Below are 19,959 nucleotides of genomic sequence, written 5' to 3'. Positions count from 1 at the left end.
TAATTTGTTTCAAACTATAACCTCAAAGGATAAACAAAACAAAAAAGGAGCCTAAGACATTTGGAAAATTGACCCGTTTTAATTTTTTTAAAAACAAAAAACCAACACATCAAATTATTATTTTCCCACCTACAATTCAATTAGATCCAAATTTTCTAAGACTGAACAGTCTCCTGCCAGAAGCAGGGGGTTAAACTGAGAGCCTGAGTCACAAGCAGTGACCGCTAATGGTCAGAGTTCCAGCCAAGAGTCCCATGTCTTCTGCTCAAACACTCTCCAACTCATTTTCATGTCAGTCTGTGAGTGTTTTATAGGAAGTTCTTTGAAATCATTTCATCCCAGGCACCGGGTTTCTTCAATGATACACACTCCATCCAATTGATAGGTATAAGAACTTTAGTTTTTCTCTCTTTTTGGTAGCGTAGAAGTAAAATTATCAGCAATTCCTTTAGCCATAAATGAGGAAAAGAGAGGAAAGGAAAGACCTGGATTATGCTGGGTGCTGGTTCCGACTTGCCTTTCTGAGGTGTGACTTCAGAAGTGTTAAATCACACTCAGGTCACTACAATGATTAGTACGAGAAATCTTTGTTTTAGATGATACATTTTTAGATGATAAAAAGGAAAATACCCAGTGGATATAAAAATGATCAAAAAAATTTTTTTTAGGATATTTTTTAACCACAGGTCAATTTTCTCCCCCCATACCCTGCAAAGATACAAAACAAATGTTCCATTGGGATGGTAACTCAGAGTAGGACTTTCCGATTTGCAGTTCCTGTTCCCCATGGAGATGAGGGGAAGTGACATTAGGTCTATTAGTAATGTTCTAGCAGAAACCAGATGTGCTGACGGCAGCTTATCTGCAGCCCATCAATCCTCTGAATACATGGAGGAAAGCACGACTGTCCAACTGCCCACATCTGAACATATTCAGCTACCATGGAAACTACAAAGAAAGGAAAAATAAATTTATTCCAAGGTTCATATACTGGGATTTTCATGCGCCTTCTTTTCGGCAGAGCCTCAGAGTGGGGAGAATGCGCTAGGGGCTGCTGTGTTTCCCGGCATGAGCTCCCATCCTCTGAGGGTCCTGAGAAGGATAATGGATTGGTCCTGGAGCCCTCATGAAAGGAGGGGGTGGTCCCATTGGATGGAACATGTGTGGTCCAAAACCTGCAAATGGAGGGCAGACTTGTTAGGATTCCAATTCCCTTGACACTTTACAAATCTCTAATCTAAGGTCACAATCACCAACATATCAATCAGGTTGATACAGTGCATCAGAAATGTCTGTTCCCAAGGCTTGTGCAGGATTGTCTACCTGTATTACTGGGTTTTAGAAACCTTTGCACTAAGTTGAACTTAAAAACACATTCTGCATTCTTCAAGGGACCCGAAACTGTTATCATCTGCACCTCTGTTAGCCACCAAGAGATGCTTATCCTATGAGGATTCAATCAGAATTAGAAGGCAAGAAATCAGGCTTTTCAAGACCATCATTATTACTTTAGCCCTGCATTAGAATGGCTGGTGTTCAGAAATCATATAATGTAGCGACTCTGAGAAGGAGAACTACTTGTGATTTACTCACACTGTTTACACAGGAACTGTTCAGGTCTGGAAATGCTACCATCAACTATGTGAAGAAATTTCGAACATTCCTAAATCCGGAGAATGATCTATCTAAATTTTACCAAATGACATGCTCTTTGAATAGCTGGGGAAACCTGGACATGCATTAGGATTTTTACAAAACTGGCAACTTCTTCCTTTTCGCAGGCCAGGAAAATCCTCTGAATATAGATGCCTGCCTACAGACTTCTATAGGGAAGTTCAAAAGACTTAGACATCTTAGATTTAATGGTGAGGTGTGTCCACAGAAATCTTAGGTGGTTCTTCTGAGCTAACGCGCAAGGACGTACTAAGAAGACATTACCTGGGGGTGGGGGAGGGGCAATACCAGGGGGTGGTGGCAGGGCAATGTTCACCACCGCTGGAGGACCACTTGGGGGCAGGTTGAAGTAGTTGGCAGAGGATTCTTCTTCTGCAGGAGGAGGAGGAAGTGCTGGAGAAGAAAAAACAGTCCATAGTCAGAAGGGAAGGCGAGAGTGTGATGTGGGCTCCATCACCCCAAACGCAGGGGGTCCTGCAGGGCGAAGGGAGTCAGGTTCTGCTGAGTGCCAAGGATGGGGGCAAGATGAGCATCCGAGGCTCTCAGGGTAGGCAGTCTGCACTGACCTCCAGGCAGTCCCGGGACAGGCTCGAGCTTGATCCCAGACTCTGTGGTTCCATCCTTCTCCTTTTCTTTCCCCCTAGCTGCTTGGGACCTAGGACACAGACACATGTGCAATCAGTAAGGATTCAGAACATGCCAGAATTTTGAGGGCTAGGAGGGTGCTTCATCAACACACAGCAAACATTCCTAAAGCATTAATGCCACTAGCACAACTTTATGCTTCCAAAGGAGACACAGGCTCCCCTTGGGATTTTCAGAACATTTACTTGCATCTATTTCTCTAATGATCATTTTCAAGTTATTCTTCTATGTATAATTCTCATCAGCCTCCTCACTCTGGCATTAGGCTTGGCTTAAACTAGTTGGTCATAAAAAACACAAACCTTGGAAGAAGCATATTACTCTAAAAACATTTCTAAAGCAGGATCCTCCAAATATTCACAGCAACAAAATGTTGGAGGAGCCTTTCCCAAAGTGAGTGAAACTAGCTCCCCATTTGACCCCCTGACCCCATCAACACAATGGAATGATCCAGGGGGAAGCTGTAGCCTGGAGCTCAACAAATGTGCTCTCTGCTTGAATAAAGTGGATTTCCAGAGCAGCAGTGAATGGTATTTCTCTTGAAAAGGGGTTGAAAAACCAAGTAAGACTGGGAACTATGTGTTATAGAATTAGTTTTTTAAAACTTCAAACTTTCAGGACCAGCTGGGAATGGCCCCCAGTGACCTCTGCACTGCTGGAAAAAATAAATTAGATATGTTACGTGTGCATTGGGCTGGAGCGATAGCACAGTGGGTAGGGTGTTTGCCTTACACACAGCTGACCCAGGTTTGATTCCTCCGCCCCTCTTGGAGAGCCTGGCAAGCTACCGAGAGTATCTCGCCTGCATGGCAAAGCCCGGCAAACTCCCTGTGACATATTTTATATGCCAAAAATAGCAACAAGTGGTCTCACAATGGAGACCTTACTGGTGCCCCTTAAGCAAATTGATGAACAACGGGAGGAGAGTGCTACTGTGCTTACATGTACCTTATTCCATTCTGCAACTGTCATAAGTTGCTGATACAAGTAACAACATTTACATAACATAAAGAATTTTTTTTAAAGGGCCTGTTGATTTAAACAAAGAAGCTTACCGGTTTCCAGAAAGCGAAACAAATACTGAAAAACATTTTCTATAAAATTATTTAAAAATAAGTCTTTCTCACCTTCCCCATTTCACATTGAGCCTTCGGCCATTGACAATCAGCTTATTAAAGGACTTCTCAGCAGCGACTTCTGCAGCCTGCCTTGTGGCAAACTGGATGAAAGCACACTGCTGTCTTTGGACAACAGTAATCGTCCGGATCTCTCCAAACTGATAGAAATGATTCCTGAAGAAAAAGAGAAACAAAAGAACCAGAGTGAGCAGACATTAGCAGGAAGTAAAAAATGGTACAAACAATACTGCAAAGCAGCTGGGCCCATGGTTATATGCCCGATCACCTGCAAATAGTTCCCTCACTAGCAAACTACCATGGATCATGCTGCATACTGAGAGAGGGAAGGAACAAGTCAATTAAAAAAATCTCAGGAATCTTCTCACAAATAAGAGGCATAAGATCCTGAGTAATAGCACAGCATATAGGCTATTTGCCTGGCACGCGGTCAACCCAGGTTCGATCCCTGGCATCCCATATGGGTAACTCCTGAGCACAGCTGAGTGTGGCCCAAAAATAAAAAAAATAAATAAAAATTTAAAAAAAAAAAAGAGGAGGAAACAAGGTATGAGTAGAGTCCTTCAGGATATCACCCTAGATGGGGTTTGAAAAACGACACTTCCACATACTAAGAATATTTAAATTTTTTTTAAGGTTCTAAAAAAGAGGAAGGAGAAGAGGCAGGGAAAAGTCTATCAATCCTGTATCTTATCTAGTTCAGTGGTTCTTAACCTTCTTATTTATATCTGCAGATCAGCAGCAGTCACCAAAAACCACTGGTCCAGTTTATTCTGACAGTGTATAACAGAAATATGCTACCAAAAGCAGGTTATACACATATAGGAATTTTTTTCTAATAATGTCATTATTAGTCATTTAGTCATTTCCATAATAAGTTCATTTCCATCACCACCTGTTGCAGTATCTCATTCAAACACATAAAATACGGGCCAAGAATACAAACTTACCAAACATCAATCCTTTTCTGTAATTTGTTTTTGTTTTGGGTTACACCCTGCAGTGCTTGGGGAACTATAGGGGGTGCCGAGGAATGAACCCAGATTGGCTGCATGCAAGGAAAGCCCCTTATCTGCTGTACTACTGCTCTAGCCCAATAACATATCCTTTCAAGTCAATGATTTGGGCTGGAGAGTACAGTGGGTAAGGCAAGGCACTTTCTCTGCACACGGTTGACCTGAGTTCAATCCCTGGCGCTGCATATGGTCCCCTAAGCACCACCAGGAGTGACTCCTAAGCAGAGCCAAGAGCACACCCTCAACACCACAGGATGTGGCCCCAAAACCGAAGGAAAAAAAGGGCAACAACTTAAGGCGGGAAAGAGACTACTCAAGGGTCTAAGCACATGCACTGAACACAGAAGGCCTGAGTTTGAGTCCTGGCACTACCTGTACCCTGAGCACAACTGGGAATAGCTCCAGGATTACCAGGTATGATCCCAAACCCAAAAATACAACAACGAAAAACTTAAAAGAAAAGCCAACAAGCGACCGGAGCAATAGTAGAGTGGGTGGTGTGGCCGACCCAGCATCCCATATGGTTCCCTAAGCACCGCCAGGACTAATTCCTGAGTGCAGAGTCAGGACCGAGCCCCAAGCATCAGCAGGCACACACCCGCCCAGCCCCAGCCTCCCGAAACTCCAACAATTTAAAGAGTAAGACTATACCATTGCAAATCTTCCCCCTACCTGACCCCCATTAGATAATGATTTAAATAGAGCCCTCCCTAAAAATTTTTAACTGGCTAGTAGGTCAAATAGAAACTTGTAATTATCACCATAGGTCAGGCAGACAAAGCAATGTAATGTTGATAAATAGTACATTCTGGTGGGCACAAAGGCCTGGTGCACACACTGTGCACACAGGAGACCTGGGATCACATGGTTCCCCCGAGCATTGTCAGGAGTGGCCCTGAAGTAATGTGCCAGAAGTGGCCTCTAAGCACCAGAGGGTGTGGTCCCAGAGCCAAAACTCCAGTCTGCATGATACTAAATATACAGTGGCAAAATGTAGTGGTTCGAGTGACAGCACGGCAGGCATACAGCAGGTAGTGCTCCTGTCTTGCACGCAGCTGACCCAGGTTCCATCCCCGGCACCCCTTATGGTCCCCCGAGCACTGCCAGGAGTGACTCCTGAGTGCAGAGGAAGGAGTAACCCCAGAGCATCTCCAGGTTTGACCCAACACAAAACAACAAAATGTACAAAGTTACAATACTTGCCTATATTTGTGTGAAGAAATTATTCTAGGATTATTAAAAATAAAAAAATGTCCATTAAATTTTATCTACAAACCTTAGATCTGTTTCGGTAATGGTGTCCCCCAGACCACCAACATAGAGTGTGGTGATAGTCTTATCCTCTGGCGGGTCCAGACGGGGCATTGTTGATGCCCGCTTTAAAAGTTTGTCTGCCACAGGGTCATTGATCCCATAGTACCGGTCTTTAATATTCTGATCAGCAAGGGGGTCATCTGGATCTGTAGGCTTCTCATGTCTGGTTCAAGAAAGAACGATGGTAAAACATAAAAGTAAGCAAAGGGGAGACATTTACAAATATTTCATCTCCTCAGTGACAGCAATGTAAGTTCAAATACAATGCCTTTTGAACTAAAAATCATAGCCAAACCAGAATACAATAAAAATAAAGCTAGTATCAGTAGGACATAACAGTCTCCTAAAAGCCATTTTACGTATCCATCTAGTTTTATTATAAAAGAGCTGTTTTTTAGCACAATCTAGCTCCCAAATCAAGGTTATTATCTACTATTATTTCTACAGTTTTTAATCTGAGTGCTCAGCTGTTGTTTAAGTTATGGAACCAACCTTAAGAAAAGGTACACTTGAGCCCTGGGAATGAATGGCTCAGTTACGAAAAGCATCGACCCTGCAAACATGAGATTATGAGTCTGATTCCTGGGACCACCCAGGGGCATGTTGGGTCCCTACGCTCTGGCCTGCCAAGTGCCACAATGGCCATGTAATCTCTGCACATCTAGCTGTGCATGTCCACAACGAAGAGTCTGCGATTCCCAGTGAGCACCAAAACTAATGCTGTGCAAGCACTGTGCCCAAAAGTGGTGCTCCCAGAATGAATGCACTGCAGCGACTCCCATGGGCTCCACAACCAAAATGGCTATGAACACAACTAAATGAGTATATAAACCCTATTAAGCAAGGGTGCGCCTCCCTGTAAAACACTGCAGTCCCCTGAGGGTACCGTGACCAAGTGTGCAAACAAAACTATGTATCTGTGACCCCTGGTCACGGCCAACAACAGCAACAAAGGGAAGGGGGAAACATTAAGGAAAACCATAGTCCTTAAAAGAAAGTAAAAGCATATACAGGGGCTGGTCCATTAATACAGTGAGAGGGACCTCTACTGTGCACATGGCAGTCCCAGGTTCAATCCCCAGCACCCCATTTGGCACCCTGGGCCTGCCAGGAATGATCCCTGAACGTAGAGCCAGGAGTAAACCCAAGTACAGCCGTGGTCCTAAAACCAAAAAGAAAAGTGTGTGGACTTTGCTTTGTTGTTGGGGGTAGATTTTAAACCAAGAACCAGTTAAGAATTCCTAATCCAGAGCTGGAGATAGTAGTCTGGGTGCCTTGCACTCAGTCAATCCCAGTTTGACCCCTAGCTCCTTACAGTGTACCCTCCCAAGCCCTATCTCCTGCAGTGATCTCTGAGCAAAGCCAGCAGAAGTCTCGAATACTGCTTGGTGTGACCCCAAAACAAAAAAAAAAAAAAGGAAAACCACATCTATTATGTGGCCCTGTGATTTCGTTTGATGTAACACATACTGCACTAGTAATATACACCTTGAGATTTTAATGCAGAACTAGTCTGAGGCAGCATTTTCCACATCTAAGCAGCAAGCAAGTACTGAAAATGGGGTTGAGCTCTTGCCTGTATGGACACTCCTCTCCTCTCTTACACTCTCCTTTTACCCAGAAGGAGCAAATATGGGGTCGATTTCTTTTATAGTAAGGTGTGGTCCGCGCCAGCTTGAGAAGCATATCACTGGTGGAAGTGGCTTTCCCGAGCATGCCGACGGGCCGTGTTCCATCTGAGTTAGAAATCTACACAAAGATAAATCAAAAGAGGCACGTTACATAAGTCCTGTCAAACCACTAAGATGCTTTCATTAGCAAATTAAAACGATGGCATGAAGGAAGCGGCAGCATACCTCTCTCTCCATATTCTGCGTGTAGTACTCTTTGTTGACATCAGACTTGGGCATATCATCCTTAAACGACAGCCCTGCATCACGAACCTGGATGGGCAGGCCTGGTACCAAGGACAGGGGGAAAAGAAGGTCACACTCCGACAGATAGAGCAATAGCACAACAGATAGGGCCCTTGCCTAGCACACTCCCAACCTGCGTTTGATTCTCGGCACCCCAGGAGTGATCGCTGTGTGCAGCAACAAGAGTGAGCCCTGAGCATTGCCAGGTATCACTCCAAAACCAAAACAATAAATAAAATACCCAGGGAGCTGGTGTGCCAGTACAGTGGGTAGGGTTTGCCTTACATGTGGCCGACACGGGTTAGGTCCCCAGCACCCCACTTGGTCCACTGATAACCGCCAGGTGGATTTCCTGAGTGCTGGGCCAGGAGTTACACCTGAGTATCACTGAGTGTGGCCCCAAATCCAAAATAAATAAACATCCATGCAGAACAGGCACATGGGGAACATCCATGCAGAACAGGCACATGGGGAACGTTTCCACAGAACAGGCACATGGGGGAACGAACATCCACGCAGAATAGACACATGAGCACAGCATCAGTTTCCTTTCTTTACTTTCCTATTTGGTTCCAGACATTTTCTCGTTTTCACTTTAAGTCTTTAACAGCATCATGCAAATACTATTATAGTCTAGTCAACTTCCAAATTGGCCTGAAATCTGATCAAGTGAGTATTTTAGAAAATCTTGTTTTTTGTTCTCTTCAGAGAGGACAAAAGCAACCAAAAAAACAGAGATAAGTGAGATATGTGTTCAAAGAGAACATGTGTTTGAAGAGCAAGCTAGACAATCTTAGGGATGAACAAACTGAGGTTATAGTCATATTTGACTTAACAGTTAATATTTAGCTAGTGTATCCCCGTTTATTTAAAGTAAAGGTAAAATTGCTCCAACTCTAGGCTGGCCCTATAGTCTCTGGACAGCCACAGTTCTAAGAGCTAATGAATTCCAAAATTCCAAAACACCTTAAACCAACATGTACTATTAAATGATATGGGACTAGGATGATTAGGAATAACTTTCTGGTGGCCAGAGTGATAGCATAGTGGGTAGGGCATTTTCCTTGCATGTGGTCCACCTGGGTTTGATTACCGGTATCCCATATAATCCCCTGAGCACCACCAGGAGTAATTCCTTAATGCAGAGCTAGGAGTAATACCTAAGCATCTCGGGTGTAAAGCCAGAAAAAAAAAAAAAAGAGTAACTTTCTGAACTTAACATACATAGAGTAACTCATTTTCCTTTTTACTCTGATACTAAAAAAGGTCCTAAACCCAGAAACAGAGAGAACAATGCCTTTACTTCATGTTCAATACAGAGCTGTGAATAAGGGTTGTTTACATTAACTATAATTAATTTCCAATCTATGAATGTTAGTTACCAATTACTGTTACTTATTAATTCCTACTTTGTTAAAATGAACTGTTAAAGGAGAATATGGTTCTCCTCTTTCTGGGAAAAACGACTACAGTGACAGTTCACAGTGGAACTAGAAATAGAGACAGAGTAAGAAGCAGCAGCAGGAGAGACTGTGCTAATGCCTAAGTACCAGTCCTTGCCCACTTTGCAATCCACTAGACAGGGCCAGGGTGTGGCTCTGTGGCAGATCACTAGTCTTGCAGGTGCGAGGCCCTGGGTTCCACACAGGGCACTGCAAGAAACAAAAACAAACAAACAAACAAAAAAAAAAAAACAAAAATAAAACCCCAACCAAACAAACAAAAAACAAAACCCCCCAAAAAACCCTAGAGCCAAGAATAAAAACAATTTCATTTGCACCAATCTACCAAACAGAGGGACATACCATACTCCAGGTCCAACAGGCAGGTTTGGCAGACATTCTTCAGTTTGCTGCAGGTCTGGCACACTTCGGTCTTCTTGAAACGCATACGAACTCCAGGACACCAGCGAAATACTGTGAAGGGTCTGGCACAGATCTTTAAATCAAAATAAGAGCCAGAGTGTTACTAGTCCTGACCTGGACAAACAATTCTGGGGTTTACTAAAGACATAGAATTCAGAGATGGGGTCCTTGCCTTCTCAGCTAAGATGCTCATATTCAGAGACATGTAGCACTTGATATAAAACTGAAGGGAGCATAGTACAGCGAGAAGGGTGCCTGCCATGCATAGGGCTGCACTGAGTTCCTCCCCCAGCACCCTATTTGGTCCCCTGAGCTCCAACAGGAGTGATATATGAGCACTGGAAGGTGTGGCCCAAAACCGAAAGTTGCAGGGAGTTCAAACATCATCCAGGCCATTAAAGGACTCACTTGCTTTGGGGTTTTGGGGGAGGTGGAGGGTGTTGATAATACAGGGAATAAGGCCCCACCCAGCAATCCCAGCACTCATGGGAGTACTCAAACGACACCCCCTCCCCCCTCCAAAAAAAAAAATAAACGGTTTATTTTCAAATCACTCGGCACACACTTACTTTGCATTCCTTTCCATACTTCTCTTTGGTCTGAAATACAAAAGAACTGTAATTTAAAAAAAAGGATAAAAACATAGGAGGCCAGGGGAGTGTATATTCTTCTACATAATGTAATCTCTTAAAACCTCAATGGATGCAATACCAGGGTATGTGTCTTCTTACAGCTACAATTCTTACTCACTTTAGGCTCCTAAACTCTCTCCCAAGTATTCAAATTCCTAATAGTTTCCACATCCCTGGTACAAAGTTTAATCAGAAGGCAATCACTATAGTTTCCTTGTGCTGGCTCCCAATGGGCCATTCAAGATCCTGAATGCAGTGGCTGGAGAGACAGTACAGCAGTTAAGGCCACCTGCCTTGCCGGCAGCTGATTCTAGCTCAATACCCAGCACCCAATACAGTCCCCAGAGCACAGAGCCAGAAGTGCCAAGCATCAATAGTTATGGTCCCAAAACACACACAAAAAGGAGACTGAACGGATCACTGAATGTATGAACAGGAACACCTCTGAGACCCATCACAGCACAGCCTCTAAGTGTTAACTGCCACTAATCCTACCCTGATTCCTAAAAGAAAAGAAGGTACAATAAAGAGTCAAGGTACAGTGGCCAAAACTCATTTGCTTCGGAGTTCGGAAACCTAGTTTCCCCTGTCTTGGTTCTCTTTACATACTGAGGCTCCAGAAACCTAAAAACTCTTGAAAAGGTAGTTGATGATGAGACATCAGCTCTCGTCGCCTCTGATGCATCCACCACCCGGGTCCCTGCGAGGAGTTAAGCTACTGGTGTGTTCCCCCGACGATGTGCAACTGTGGCTGAGCTTCCCAATGCGAGCTCGGCAGCCCCGTGCACACGGCCCCTGGCCTCGGGCGGGGTGGGGGGAGGGGGACGCCGGGTCCCTTGTGCCGGCCAGGCCCAGCGCGGCGGGCACCGGCCCGGGCACGGTGCGTGGACCCGAGCGGAGCGGCGTCGCGCGCGGCATCACTCACCATCCGGATATACGGGTTTTCTCCAAGACACGTCTGGCACAGAATCGGGAAGTCCTGGTGACAATGGGGACAGGGTTGGTGGCGGGGCGGCTCGGGGACCCCCGGGCGGCGGCCCAGGGCGACCGGGGGCGCAGGGGCGCGCGGGCGGCCGGCGGGCCCGCACCCACCCGGGGCCCTCGCGTCCCGCCCGGCCGCGCCCGGCCCCCGCCCCGCAGCCCCACAGCCCCGCGGCCAGCGCCGCAGCCCCGCCCCGCCCCGCCCGCGCGCGAAGCCGGGACCCGCCGCCCCTCCGCGCCTTTCCCCCGCAGCTCCCTCACCGCGTCCTCCCAGTTCTGCCTGTTGTACGTGTTGGAACCCAGCGAGGTCGCCATCTTGAGCGCGTCCGGAGGCGGCGGCGGCTTCCGAGTCGGGACGGACACCGCCACAATCCCGTCAGGCCCCGCGGCCGTGACGCCTTATGTAGGCGCCCCTGCGAGCGCGCATGCGCGCGCCCTCCCTTCGTGGCAGGGTTTTTGCGTCTGACGTCACTCCGTTGGTTTGACTTATGCTCACCTGATCTGAGTTAGAGGTACCAACTTCTGATGGTGTGGCTAATGACAATGGTAGGACTGTTCCTACTTATCCAAACACGTGGATAACAAATGATGATAAAAATGTTTTATCAATTCATAACCAGCTTCCAATATTTTATGATATTTAGGTATTCTGAAACAATTGGTAACTTTAAATGTATCTGTTGGATAACACAGGGTTGTTCTTGCTCCTCCCAGGAGCTTTAGGTTTATCCAGCTACTTCCACAACAGTGTCCCCAAGGCACACCCAATTCCACCAAGCACTAATAATTCTATATTGCTTTTCTCTTTCTTTATGTCATTTGCATGGTTTATTTGGCAATGCCCTTTTTGTAAGGCCATAGGAAGATAGTTCAGGCTATGCTTTGTAATATGGAAGTTAATTGACTCCAAAATAATATTTACTCCTGGGCATGCATAATTCCTTGACTTTAGCCTCAGTTGCCCTTAGTTCCTAGCACTCCAAAAGTAGGGTCCCGATGAAGGGACTGAATGGACACAGGGCAAGTTGTAAGCTACCCTGGCAGAGAAAGGAGACAAGCTGAGTGCCATAAGTACAGTCATGGAACAAACTTTGTCATGACTCAAAATAAAGTAACTGAATAAGGACCCTGCTGGGGTTAGGAAAGACTAACCTGGCCTGAGGACTGTCATCTGGAATATATAGTGAGATGTCCCCAGAAAGAGCCTGTTGGGAGCCTGTGCTAGTTAATATTAAGAAAGTCGTTGTCCTGGAGACGTGTTGTCTAAAGGCTGGTTTATAGGAACCGTTGTCTTGGGGTTACACAATCTAAGGGCTGACTTTGTTTTTCTAGCTGGCTCTTTCCCGGGTCTTATGGCAGAACATGTTGCTAAAGTGTATCAATATATAACCAAGGAAAACATCATGAAACTATGTAACTATAGAAAAAACATCATTGACCTCTAGAAGCCCAGTACATTCTAAACTTACGTATCCTTAAAGTTCCTGTATATTTTTCCAATGTCTGTTTCCTTCTGGAGACCTATAAAAAGTCTGTTGCTTGTTCAATAAAGACACTGCATGAGCATTGCTTGCAGCTCTCCTTACCCCGTTGCCCTTCTCCCTCTGCCTCCGGGACCCTGTTCGACTTAGCCATGTGGGATGCAGCAAGAGCCAACCTTTAAGTTTAACATATATCTCTTACTGTGTTCATACAAAATGGTTAGAAATATTATAGGACGTAAAGTTACTGATTGTTTAAATGGATTACTATCTGAGGAAAGGAGAAAGCAATACACCCTGGATGGTATCCCACCCTTGAGCAGATCTCCTAGTAATCTGAAGTGCTGAACCTTCAGATGAGAGTTTATCCTTGAGCTAATCTCCTAGAACTTCCCCTGAAGAAGTGGCTTTACCTCTGTTTGTCGTTTTGACAATGTTTAACCCCATCATATAACTATATAACTATGCTGTAAGGGAAAAGAAGAGACTTTGGGACTTTGAGGACAAGAATACAATGACTATGAGGAGAATATGAGACTACGAGGAGACTAGGATGATGGAACTATGATGACTGGGACTATGACTTAAACTACAACTGTAATTGTGCAGTAAGGGAAGAGATCAGACTACGCTGGGGAGGAGAGTGAAATAAACTGATTGCCGACCAGCCTGGGGCCCAGGGCAAGTTTCTTCGTTTCTCCGGTCCTTAGTCCTTCCATCGCCATGGGGCGGCCAGGGGAACGGTTCTTGGCCACCGAATGCTCGAGTTCCTCCCGTGCCCACCGTGCCTTTTCTTTGAAATTCACATGTATTCAATATTTTGTTACCTCATTTTAATCAAGCTTAGATAAGGTACAATTCCTATATAGTAAAATTTATCAATTTTACAGAATTTTGCTTGCATTCAGCGATCACGATCACGACCATCCTGTTATTCGTCGATTGCCTCGAGCAGGCCCCAGTAACGTCTCCTTCGTCCTAGCCCTGAGATTTTTTAAAAAGTGCCAAATTCAAGGCTCTTTCAGAGTTAGGAGAATGAGCCCCATCACTGTTACTGGTATTTGGCTTATTGGGTACGCCACGGGGAGTTTGCCAGACTCTGCCATGTGGGCAGGTTACATTCGGTAGCCTGCCAGTTTGTCCAAAGTAGGAATGAGATAATAAGATGTTGCTTCCAGGAGCTGGGTTTTATAGTCTCTGAGTCTTGGCCGTTGATGGGATTACACGGCGCCAGGGGGCCAGTTGGTGGGTGTGACCCTTGCCTACTGGAATTTGTAGGATCTGGGTGGAGGATGCTCAGCCCCGATCCGAGTAGGCTTGGAGATCTCAGCCCCGGGACCCGCGTGCCTTTGTTCCTCTGCTGGTACCTTCATGTATGCGGAGAGTGGTCTCAGCATGGTGGTGACTGGTTCTGGAGGTCTTCGGCTGCCGGAGCCCTGGTCGGGGTGGGGAGGAAAACTCAACCCGCTCTCCTCCAAGGGGCCCCAGTGAGGACAGCCAGGCGCGGGGGCAGGAGACTCTGCATTCAAAATTAATAGAGAAATGCCCTATCAACCCCAAAACGCCCTTGCCCTTCCTTCTTGGATTATAATCCTCAGCATTTTAGGTTTAACATTGCTTTGTATATGTAAGTGAAATATTGCTTTTCTCATTATGTCGTTTGCATAGTTTATTTTAGAGCAATGTCCTTTTTATATAGACACAGGAAAGCAGTTAATGTTATGCTTTTTTAACATGGGAGTTAACTGACTCCAAATAATATTTATCCTGGTCATCCATTACGTAAGCCTATTGCCCTTAGCTCCTAACACCCCAGATGGTGGGTCGTGCAGAGAGTTGCATGGACCCAGGGTAAGCTGTAAACTACCTTGGCTTCAAGAAAAGGATAGCCTAAGCACCATAAGAAGCACGGGGGAGGGACAGAGAGAGGGGGAGAGAGGGAGAGAGAGAGAGAGAGAGGAGAGAAGGAGGGGAGAGAGGAGAAAGAGAGAAGGGAGGGAGGTGAGAGAGAGAGAGAGAAAGAGAGAGAAGAATGTGTGGATGTGGGGATGGGGGCATAGTGGAACGGAAATGTACATGGGTGAAGGGATGGATGTTTAGATGTTGAAACATTGTAACCCCATCAGGAAAAACTTCGGAACTATGTATCTCAGGGTGATTTAAAAAACCTGGTGAAAAAGAACAACCAGTGCTGAGTTTTTCAGCAGATGCATTTTCTGAGTGGGGGAGCTCATCCCAAGCCTATGGAGATCAGCAATTAGCAATTGGGTTCTGGAGGTTTTTGACTGCTGGGATTTTGTTGGGGTGGGAGATGGGTTCACCCGCCCTCCTCCGGGTTGCCCTACTGGCTCGGGGTGTGGAGGCATCTCTGCTGCTTGTTGCTCTCTTCAGAGATTTGTGAGTCTCTGGATCATGTGGCCAGAGGCCTAGGTTCCTTGGCCTGCCTTCCAGATCCTGGGAGAACAGGGAAATGGGGGTAGGTTGCCTATTCCTGACTCAGTGTGAACTTGTAAATTTCCATCACAAAACCTGCATATCTGAGTTTTTCAGCATATATATATTCTCATGTGGGGAGACTCATCCTGAGCCTGTGAAAGTTGGCCATGAGCATTGTGGCAATTGGGTTCTGGAGGTTTTTGGCTGCTGGGGCTCAATTGGGGCAGGTGTTGTCTCACCCGCCCCGCTCCAGGGTGCCCCGATGACACAGGATGTGAAGGCATCTCTCTCCTCATTGTTGAGTTAAAAATATATATCCCTTTAATTTTTGAATTTTATGTCTTCTTATTTTATTTTCATTTTGCTTTTTGGGTCACCCTGGCGATGCTCAGGGGTTACGCTGGCTCAGGTATTAACTTCTGGCTGTGCTCAGGGGGACATATGGAATGTTGAAGATTGAACCCCGGTTGACCGCATGCAAGGCAAATGCCCCACCCTCTGTCCTATCGCTCTGCCCCTGTTGAGTTTTATGTGGGTTAATGCTGGTTCCAGTTAATATTTAAAAAGTGATATATCCAGTTGTTTATAACAGAAGGCTACTGACAATACCTTTGTTTTAGACTGTTTTTCTTACTACTTGGCGCTATTAGACTATGACAAGGGGGTTTTGATCTAGTCACTCCATTTAGCTGACTAAGATGTATGACTGCATAAGGTCGTGAAGTATGTTTGGTGCACCCACTGGCTTCAGTATGAAGTGTGTTCAGTAAGAATCAGTTTGGGGTTTGGCTAATTAGCTGTCAGGCTCCCAGCTCTAAGGTTTTCCATCTGGAGCCGGGTCCTGGTGAGAGGGAATGGGTAGGTGGAGTCTCAGTGCCCAGAAACCCACACCTGGATTTGGAAAAATTGAAATTCTCGATCTAAAGATCTATTGGGAAAAATGAAATTGTTAACACCTGATAAATACCTCACCGGCAGACCTCTACTACCTCTACTACCTCCACTACCTCCACTACCCCACTGCCGCCACGCTCCAGGATGCTTCCCGGACGCTCCGGCTGAGACTCACGCACGACTGAAACCCCACAGAACAAGATAAGCGGAACTCTGAGACCTTGGACTCCAGGTTCAATGGACCCGGGGACAGAGATTCTCTGCTTGCTCCCACCAACCACAGGTGACGAAGGGATTAAAATCAGGAGCCCCACCCTACCCTGCCCTGTCTGCTTCCACCAAGGCCAGAGACCCAGGGATTGGATTGCCCACAGAAGACCCACCCTACCCCTACTGCTACCAGAAAAATACCTCACCGGCAGACCTCCACTGCCTAGCCGCCAGGCCGCGTGGCCGCTTTGCGGCCACATGACACATTATAAAACACTTAATATCCATCTTCCAGAATTGCCGCACCTTGTTTGATAGGGTTCAAATATGGTTTGAACCATGGGAACACCAACAAGGGCGATTAGAGGCTGCACCAAAAGCCTCTATCCCTCTCAGAGAGCCTGACAAGCTACCGAGAGTATTCTGCTCGCACAGCAGAGCCTTGCAAGCTATCCATTGTGTATTCGATATGCCAAAACCAGTAATTACAAAGGGTCTCATTCCCCTGACCCTGAAGGCGTCACCAATATGGCAGCATTGAGAAGGATGAGAAAGGAGAGGCTAATAAAATCTCAAGGCCGATCTAGGCTCCCAAAACGAAGGAAGACAAAAATGATTGTCTGTACTTTCAATGCACATACGCTAACATCGGATGCATCCATCGAGGACCTGATGGCACAGGCGCGAAATATCAAGTACGACATCATTGGTCTGATCGAGACAAAAAGGCACCAATCACATCACGCTGTTTTCGACACCAGAGAGGAATTGTTCCTCGGAACATGCGACAAAAGAGGCGTCAGAGGCGTCGGTGTCCTTGTCAACACAAACTTGGCCATGAGCATTGATTCATTCGAATGCCTAACAACCTGAATCGGACGTTTACATTTGAATAGATGTGGCTCACTGCCTGCAGTTTCTATCTTCATTGTCTATGCACCAACACCCAATTATGATAAAGGAGAAATTGAGAAGTTCTACGTGGAGCTGGAGAAGTTCTATAAAGAACACACCTTCTACAAGATCATTGTGGGTGATTTTAATGCCAAGATAGGACCAAGAAGATCAGCTGAAGAACTCCACATCGGGACCCATGGCCTAGAATGGAATGAATAGGGTGAGAGACTGAGTTCATCATGTAGACCAAGACCATCCATGGTAACTCACACTTCCAGAAGGCCGAATCTAAACGTTGGACATGGGAGTCTCCCGGTGGACAGTTCCACAACGAAATAGACCACATCACATTCAATCAACGGTCCACATCATATTCAATCAACGGTTTTGCCTGACCGATGTCGCTGTTGTCCCAAAATTCCAAATGGGATCAGACCACCGTCTCCTTCGTGCAAAATTCTATTTCACAGAGTGGTGAGAAAGAGCTGCAAAGTTTAAGAAGAGAACTCCCAGAACGACCACCAACTGGGAGCTCTTTGGCACTATTGCGGCAACATGGGAAGATGCCATTGTTGACAACATTGATGAGGAATATGATTGACTGGTTCAGCACCTCCATGATTGTGTGAGGAACGCCAAGGGAGAGATAGCTACAAAAAAACGCCTGTCTTTGAAAACTCTTGAGCTTATTCACCAACCTGGCTTGGCACATGCCTCAGGCAACCGCAAGTGAACATCTGAGTTTGCTAAGCAGTGCAGAGATGCGATCAAGGAAGACCTCAAAGAGAGAAGAGCAGAAGTGCTGGTAGATGCGGCAGAAGCTGGGGAAAGCATTCGTAATGCCCACCTGTCCTTTGCCAACTACAAGACCAAGATGACTGCCCTCCGACGTCCTGCTGGATCTATCACATCTTCCAGAAGGGCAATGGAGAAGATTGTCCATGACTTCTACTCAGATCTCTTTGATAGCCATGTCCACCTGCCCACATACCAAATTCCACAGGATGGATATGTTGTTCCCAATGTTCTCCCTTCCGAAATCCAACACGCCATTTCGTCGGTAAAGAAACGAATGGCACCCGGCCCAGACAAGGTCAGACCTGAACACCTGAAGAACCTGCTGTCAGTACTCATCAATACACTGGCTCGGCTCTTCACACGCTATGTGTCTGAATGCAAGGTTCCGTCCCAATGCAAAACCAGCAGGACTGTACTACTGTACAAGAAGGGAGACATCCATGACATTGGCAACTATCGCCCCATCTGCCTATTGTCTGTCATCTACAAGCTGTTCACTCGAGTCATCCTGAATAGGATTGGCAGAACACTAGATGAAGGACAACCATGCGAGCAAGCCGGTTTCCGAAAAGGATTCAGCATGATTGACCATATTCACATGATAACCAAGCTCATTGAGGTTTCTTGGGAGTTCAAGATGCTGCTCTGCCTAATATTTATTGATTTAAAGAAGGCCTTTGATTCTGTTGAGAAGGAAGCAGTCATTGAAGCCCTAGTCAATCAAGGCATTCAAACTCAATACATCAGGATCCTCCGTGAGCTGTATTATGGATTCACTACCAGGATCTCACCATTCTACAAAGAAGTAATCATTGATGTCAAGAGAAGGGTTCAGCAGGGTGATACCATTTCACCAAAACTCTTCAGTGCCACCCTCGAGAACATCATGCAATGACTGGAATGGGAAGAAATGGGAGTGAAGATAGATGGTCGGCAACTACACCACCTCCGCTTAGCTGATGCCATTGTTCTAATAACACCAAACATTAGTTAAGCGGCACAAATGCTGGCCGACTTCGACCGTGAGTGTGGAAAGGTCGGACTACAGCTGAATCTTACGAAGACAATGTTTACAAGAAACAGCCTCGTTTCTGACACTCCATTCGCTCTCAACGGAACGGCCATCTCCGAATGCTACAGTTATGTGTACCTAGGTTGAGAAGTCAACATGATGAATGACCTGGCACCTGAGTTGCGCAGGAGGAAGAGAGCGGCTTGGAACGCCTTTAAGAGCGTCGAAGAAATAGCTAAGAGGATGAAGAACCTCCAGCTCCAGGCACATCTCTTTGATTCCACTGTTCTTCCTGCATTAACATATGCCTCAGAGACCTGGGCCCTATGCAAACAGGATGAGAACGCTATTCGGGTCTCCCAAAGAGGAATTGAAAGAGCTATGCTTGGAGTATCACGTTTCACTCAAATGAACGAATCCGGAGTTCCGCCGTCAATGATCAAGAATCAGGGACGCTGTCTTGTTTGCCAAGGCGTCAGAAATCAGATGGGCTGGACACGTAATGAGATTTAGACACGACCGCTGGACTAGAGTCGTTATGGACTGGATTCCACAGGACGTCAAAAGACCACGTGGCAGCCCACCTACCAGATGGTCAAACTTCTGCATCAAGATCATGAACGATCGACTTGAGCCTCTTCATGTTCCTTGAACAAACAGATGCCATTGGGCTACTAGCACGTGACAGGGTCAAATGGAGACGTTACTGGCGACCGCTTGAGCAAATCGACGATTAACGGGAAGTCAAGTGATCAAGTGATCAAGTTTACACTTGAAATTCTTGAGCTTCATAACTTGGCCTCTGCAGAAAGAGCTGCAGAACAGAGCTCAGAGCTCTGTGAATTAGCTGCAGGACTTTATCCTGCAAGCATAGACTAATTTCAGTTAGAAATTAGGCTGTTTGACTTTTGCCAAATTTTACTTCAGTCATCTGCCTCCTAGGAATCCTGGTGGCTGCTATCTTCCATAACTTAATGAAAAGTCCAGGTATGCAAACGCTAGGTCTCATGGGACAGAGGAGGAGCTGGTCTCACTCCTCCCCCTCCCCATGG

The 19,959-nt window shown here is 46.0% G+C and overlaps 1 protein-coding gene across 1 annotated transcript; it reads right to left on the bottom strand.

The window, feature by feature from the left end:
* Positions 1 to 369: 369 nt before the first annotated feature.
* Positions 370 to 11,561, bottom strand: RBM22 (RNA binding motif protein 22). The gene is made up of 11 exons (XM_056124386.1): positions 11,441 to 11,561; positions 11,124 to 11,177; positions 10,136 to 10,165; positions 9,507 to 9,639; positions 7,642 to 7,742; positions 7,362 to 7,534; positions 5,748 to 5,948; positions 3,447 to 3,611; positions 2,241 to 2,329; positions 1,939 to 2,067; positions 370 to 1,175 (listed from the first exon to the last, which is right to left on the bottom strand). Exons 1-11 carry the CDS (start codon positions 11,492 to 11,494, stop codon positions 1,045 to 1,047), a joined length of 1,260 nt encoding a protein of 419 aa, XP_055980361.1. The 5' UTR covers positions 11,495 to 11,561; the 3' UTR covers positions 370 to 1,044.
* Positions 11,562 to 19,959: the final 8,398 nt, after the last annotated feature.

Source organism: Sorex fumeus, unplaced genomic scaffold, assembly GCF_029834395.1.
Source record: "Sorex fumeus unplaced genomic scaffold, SorFum_2.1 ptg000051l, whole genome shotgun sequence".
Classification (NCBI taxonomy): domain Eukaryota; kingdom Metazoa; phylum Chordata; class Mammalia; order Eulipotyphla; family Soricidae; genus Sorex; species Sorex fumeus.
Note: the sequence above shows the minus strand (reverse complement) of the source record. Positions and strands in the feature narration are given on the sequence as shown.

Excerpts from the sequence above, each read along its gene's own strand:
- RBM22 (XM_056124386.1), bottom strand. The coding sequence starts at position 11,494 with ATGGCGACCTCGCTGGGTTCCAACACGTACAACAGGCAGAACTGGGAG. Across the intron at positions 7,743-9,506 it reads CCTGTTGGACCTGGAGTATG|GCCTGCCCATCCAGGTTCGT; the intron begins GTATGTCCCTCT and ends CCTTGGTACCAG. Across the intron at positions 5,949-7,361 it reads GGAGAGGAGTGTCCATACAG|ACATGAGAAGCCTACAGATC; the intron begins GCAAGAGCTCAA and ends TTCTTGAACCAG.